Source organism: Trematomus bernacchii, unplaced genomic scaffold (assembly GCF_902827165.1).
Source record: "Trematomus bernacchii unplaced genomic scaffold, fTreBer1.1, whole genome shotgun sequence".
Lineage (NCBI taxonomy): Eukaryota > Metazoa > Chordata > Actinopteri > Perciformes > Nototheniidae > Trematomus > Trematomus bernacchii.
In genome coordinates this window covers 241,922-247,921 of record NW_022987652.1, presented here as the reverse complement: position 1 = coordinate 247,921, position 6,000 = coordinate 241,922, and the positions used below count along the sequence as shown (strand labels likewise).

The 6,000-nt window shown below is 36.5% G+C and overlaps 1 protein-coding gene across 1 annotated transcript in view; it reads right to left on the bottom strand.

The window, feature by feature from the left end:
- The window catches only part of antxr1c (ANTXR cell adhesion molecule 1c), a 55,851-nt gene that overhangs the window by 33,956 nt on the left and 15,895 nt on the right, over nt 1-6,000 (bottom strand). Inside the window, 6 exon segments of the mRNA XM_034134858.1 lie at nt 436-516; nt 2,954-3,022; nt 3,126-3,199; nt 3,289-3,319; nt 3,405-3,486; nt 4,255-4,326. Coding sequence (XP_033990749.1) covers nt 436-516; nt 2,954-3,022; nt 3,126-3,199; nt 3,289-3,319; nt 3,405-3,486; nt 4,255-4,326 — 409 coding nt within the window.

Below are 6,000 nucleotides of genomic sequence, written 5' to 3'. Positions count from 1 at the left end.
ATGTGGTAGGGCTTGTGCTTTATATAGTATATATTATTTTATATTAGACTCAACGGGAATCTGGTGAAAACATTGTCTTATTTCATGAGAAACACATGTTGTAGTGGGCTTACTTTGCTCTGTAAATATGTGTTTCAGTGTATACAAAGACTTACAGTTCAAAAGTAAGAACAACTACTTTTGATTATAACTGTGTCCATTTACTATAAATCAGTATTTCTGTTTTTAAACTCTTACACAATGCAAAACAATGAGGTGCCTGATGAAGAACAAAGTGCTCTGTGCACTCAAACTTAAGTCAGTTTTCACCGAGGGAGTAATAAAAGATAATTGTCCAAACGCAGGACAGACTCATAGATAAATACACGGACGTGGACCTGTGTTGTTCGACTGAGCTTCAGGAAGTCTCTCCGGCACAAAGAAGAGTTTATTTACCGAATCGATGACTCCTCGGAGAGCGTGGAAGCCGCCCATCACAGGAAACACGTGCTCGATGGTGTCCGCAATGGTGGCCAGCTTCAGAGGGAGAGGTGAGGAAAGAGAGGTAAGTAACCACATTAAATAGGAATCAATTCACGAAACAATGATTGAACAATTGACTGAATAAGTTCATTGTACATGTGATGTTTCAGTGTTGTGGTTTTTTTGTTTTGTTTCTTTCCGTTAACTGTCAAGTGGGAACTAAGTATTTTTTTGTACGTTTTTGTTTTCCTATACGATACTGTTATGATTGGCTTTGTAAATAATTGTTATACATTAAGTTGTGCATACCATGAACATTGCATAACATGTGTTAATGGGAACACGGCTAATGTCAACCACCTGTGAATACTGGAAGTGAAATCCTATCTTAAAGTGGACCTATCATGCTATATTTGAATAATATAGTGTAGGACCATACCTATATAAGGCATATTTATACTTTTTTTTTACCAAAGAAATACCAAACAGATCATGCATTTTAGCCATGCCTCATTTTGCTCAATTTGAAAAATGTTAGCTCTGTTTTTGCAAGGGCAGATTCTGTGAGAACAGCACCATCTACAGGCCTGGCATATGTACTACAACGTCTCCAGCGCTTTCGAACGGCAATGGCCGTGGCTGTCTCCTCCTGATTGGTGGAGTTGGCCCAATAGCCGTAGCGCCACCGTCCTGACGTCAGGACAGTGTTCAAATCTGGATCAGTTTTTATCAGATCCGTTGCAGCCCTTTTTTTAGAGATTTGGGTATGGAGGAAAATAGAGAGGGTTGTGTTTTCTGACACTTGGTGAGTTCCCTGGAACACCGGGGACACATATTCATGTATAAAAGACGTACAAAAGTGCATTTTGCATGATAGGTCCCCTTTAACACACTTTCATTTCATTTTTATTTTCATGGAACAAATAAAAATGAAATGAAAGTGTGTTAAGACAGGATTTCACTTCCAGTATTCACAGGTGGTTGACATTAGCCGTGTTCCCATTAACACATGTTATGCATATTTTGAAGTAACATTGAATTAGAACTACTTCCTCCATTGTGCAAAGACGATTCTACGCTCACTTGAGATATTTTTGATTCTTTTTTTTAAACGTAATGCTCAGAATTGGTTTACGGAAACAACTTTGCTGAATCAGTTGTGACGTAGCAATCTTTAAACTAAAATTACTGTTTTTTAAAATTATTTTTAATGTTATTTTAAAAGGGACAAAGCCCATTATTCAACATTGCTGTAAATGTGCCAGAGTTAGTCAAGAGGCTTTTTTTATCCGTCGTCCCTGGACAGATCTTTCAAAGTAACCAAACGAGTTGTTGGTGTATTCCCAGATATATATATATATATATATATTTATTATCTTTGTCTCAGGACAGCATGAAATATTGCCAATACAAGCTGACATAAAGGAACAACTAACATTTTCCCAATTAAAACTAAATCCTGAAGATCTCTCTTTTTTCCCAGTTCACAACCTCAACTTCTTCTTCTACTCTTTTATTGTGGGCAGATTACAGCCATGCATATAGACTACCAACTTCTAACAAAACGATTGTAAGCTGCCTGGTTTCTTAGCTCCAAAGTAGTTAATGGAAATACACCGTTTTGCTATTTTCTTATTCCCAATCGTTTGTAAAATTATCCAGAAAACCAACAGCTAAAATTTGACATTTCCTAACAAGCAAAAATTGGCCCAAAATGTACAAGTGTGACACAATTTCATACATAATAAACAGGAAAATCTCAATGAAGAACTGCACCCACACTTTGTAAAACCAGTAATGACCACACATTATCTACAATCATTTACAATCAATCAAATGCATCTTGTAGTAAACTTTAGTGAGACCACGTCTGGTTACTGAAGGTTGACTGGGCCTCATATCCTCTCAAATATCTTTAACTTCCAGGACACTGAATCATCCTTTCCTCATCATGTTGAAGCTAATTGTTGAGTATTATTCAAGTTACAGACATTTCTCCACTCCAACTTTGTGTGTTGGCATCCTGAGAGGAAGCTCAAGGTCAGAACAAAAATATCTCTTGGATTGGTTTTCAGGAAACTTTAAATTATGGGTTAGCCAGATTGCACAGGGGCCACTGAAGACACGACATAACAGCATTTCCACACGTCTGGATTCCTGAGCACTTGTATGGTATTGTGTTTATAGATAGATAGATAGATGGATAGATAGATAGATAGATAGATAGATGGATAGATAGATAGATAGATAGATAGATAGATAGATAGATAGATAGATAGATAGATAGATAGATAGATAGATAGATAGATAGATAGATAGATAGATAGATAGATAGATAGATAGATAGATAGATAGATAGATGGGTGGGTGGATGGATGGATAGATAGATAGGTAGATCCCAATTTTGGAAATGTTTGCTTTATTTTAAACCTTAACTTTTAGGAGATATAAGTGTAAAAGAAGCGTCACACATTTAATGTATTGGCATTACCTGAGTCTCATTGAAGTCCTTGACACCGACGCAGTACACAATCGCTCCAAGAGACCTGGCTCTTTCTGCCTGTTGAAAAACACAAGCAATAAACTGAATTAGTTCCAGAAAACTGGCATTTATACGCTTTTAAATCTTTATTTTCCAGGAGCTGCAGGTCTGGCTTTGATACCTCTTGCTGCGCGGTGATGAGCTGATGTTCCTGCAGCTCTCCGTCTGTCAGAGCAATAATCACACTGGCCGTGCCTGGGAAAAGCATAAAAACATGCTTTAACGTCAACATAATGCACAATTTAGCTTAAAGAAAGTATTGAAAGAACTATTTTGATGCATACCAAAGTTCTCCTGGGTTATCTGCTCGTTTGCCTTTAAAGAAGAAGACAGTTTCATACACAAGTTACACATTTGAACTAGTTCAATGCCACAACAATACATTAAGAAAAAGGCTCACCCTCTGCAGGCCAAGGTTCATGAATGTGTCTCCACCAGGTCTCTCTTTTTCCAGATTGTTCAGACCCTTTTTGATTTCCACTCTGCACACAAGAACACACCAGAGTTGGTTTCAATCAGAAAGGCAAGGCAAGTTTATTTATTTTTATTTTATTTATAAGCTGCTCAAGATGTTTTTGTGAAGACACATTTGTATTATTATTATTATTATTATTATCTGCATTTGTATTATGATAGTTGTCAAGAGTGTAGTTACAGTATGTACTTTATGTCTCCATCCTTAAAAAGGGTTCCTACAGTTTAAGGAAAGTTAGATTTAAGACCTTTTTATTGCCACTCGGAATGAAATTGAAGACTTAGTTTGCACACTATTTTCCGCTCTTGTGACATTAATTGAAGAAATCGAAAAGAACCTTCCATACATGTCAAACCTTTACAAAGTACTTCAGAAAAAATGATTAATTAAATCCTAAATCATAATTTCTTAGACTTTTGAAAGATGGTTTAAGACATTTGAATACCAGATAAGGCTTTATTTTTTCACCTGATTCTGTTAACTTAACAGTAATGTAGCACTAAAGCAAGATGTAGACTATTCTGCTGGAAGTCAAGACACAGTTTGTACGATATTACTTCTCACATAATAACATTTATCTTTGTGCAACAACACTATGACGGGGGCCAATTTTTTTGCTTCATGTCAGTTCAGAGAGCATCTGTTTTCACTCTGGTTTTAACAGAGAGTTTACTTTACAGCTGATTGTTCCTCTTGTGTAAGAGCATTTTTCGCAAGAATAACATTTATTCATAACACAAATCACCACAACACATTTCAGTGATGATTAATATACCTGTTTTCGGTCAGTTTCATGATGGTTGACGCTCTGGAGGAGAATGTAATGAAGGACATCCTCAGCATGGGACTGGAACAGAAGAACAATTATCAGACGTCAACAGCCCACATTGTGCATGAGAAAGTCCCAGCAGATCTAATTATTGATGATGATACATGCTAGACCAAATGCAACAGAATTGAATGGCTGGTAGGTGATTTCCCACCGTCCACAACGTTGTAATATAATTTCTACATCTGTTATTAATCAGAAACATTGCAAGAGTTACTCAGAAACATAAAAAAACTGATTTACTTTCATGACACACAAATAAAGTTGGGTTCCGTTAAAACAATAAATATCTCATTGTGGACTTTACTGCCTCTGAGGTCACTCCAACATGTGTACGAATTGCTTGTTGAATGCATCACAACAAACAAAGACAGAAGAGTCGCAACATATCTTTTTGGTTTGTGCCGGTTTCTGTGCGTGACTAAAATGTTAGTATTCAAACAAACTCATTGCACCCTCAGATGTGGACAAAAGTTGGTATTATTGTTTAATGGTGAAAATGGAAGGCATTACATGAATGTAAACATACACACATGCACAACTTTTTGAAGTCTTTTTGGAAATGTGTTGCAGTGTTTGTGAGAGAAAGTAAATGAATGCAGATTTTTCGGAGTTTGATGCAAAAAGTGTCTTTGCTGTTTCTGCAACACAGAGCTCCAGGTGTTTGAGTGGCACGGACAAAACAAAACCACCCACGAGCTGAAGGACATCTGCAGAAATGTTGGAATTCTATTTCGCAATCTTGAATTGTTTTGAAATAAGATTGTGGTACTATCTATCTATCTATCTATCTATCTATCTATCTATCTATCTATCTATCTATCTATCTATCTATCTATCTATCTATCTATCTATCTATCTATCCATCCTTCTTTCTATCTATCTATCTATCCATCCATCCATCCATCCATCCATCTATCTATCTATCTATCTATCTTTCTATCCATCCATCCGTACATCCATCAATCCCTTCTTAAGGCAGTTACAATTTGTGTGTTGTTAATGTATTATGTTTTCAAATGTACCATTGTATTTGATCTTTCTGTCTATTTTATGAACTTTTTTTTGTATTGTTTTGTTTTTATGTCATATTTTATGTATGAAAGTTTCTATACAAAAAAAAGGTGATTGATTGTTTCATTTCAAGACGTGTACAATGATCCAACAGTGCTTCCTATTGTTCAATCCCTATTATACAATGTCAAATCTGAGTCACATTTAGGCGAAGCGATCTAAGTTGACACACTTAAGGCTTTGTCCATTGAAAGCATGCAGTCCTCTAAATCTAAAAAGGCTGTAAAACTAAAGCTGCTCACATCCAAAAACCTTCCTGCCTGTAGTCTCTGCACACACACACACACACACACACACACACACACACACACACACACACAGTTAAACATCAGCCTGCATGCTACAGTAAGTGACATAGCATATGGCCGACTGTAGCTGTAGGGACATATATTTATTTTATTCCGCCGGGCGAACTGCTGCGTGAAGTGTGTGTTTCTCTTCAGTGATTTACATCTCAGGGCTACAGGAAGCCCGGCACAGAGGGGCTTTTAAGTGTTGAGAGACTTTTGGATGTCCTTTAAAATGCTACATTATACATTTAACGTACGTAAAATCCACAGTTTTTCGGTCATATTTGATGGCATCAGTGTAATAACATGAACGTGATAATAAAGAGTA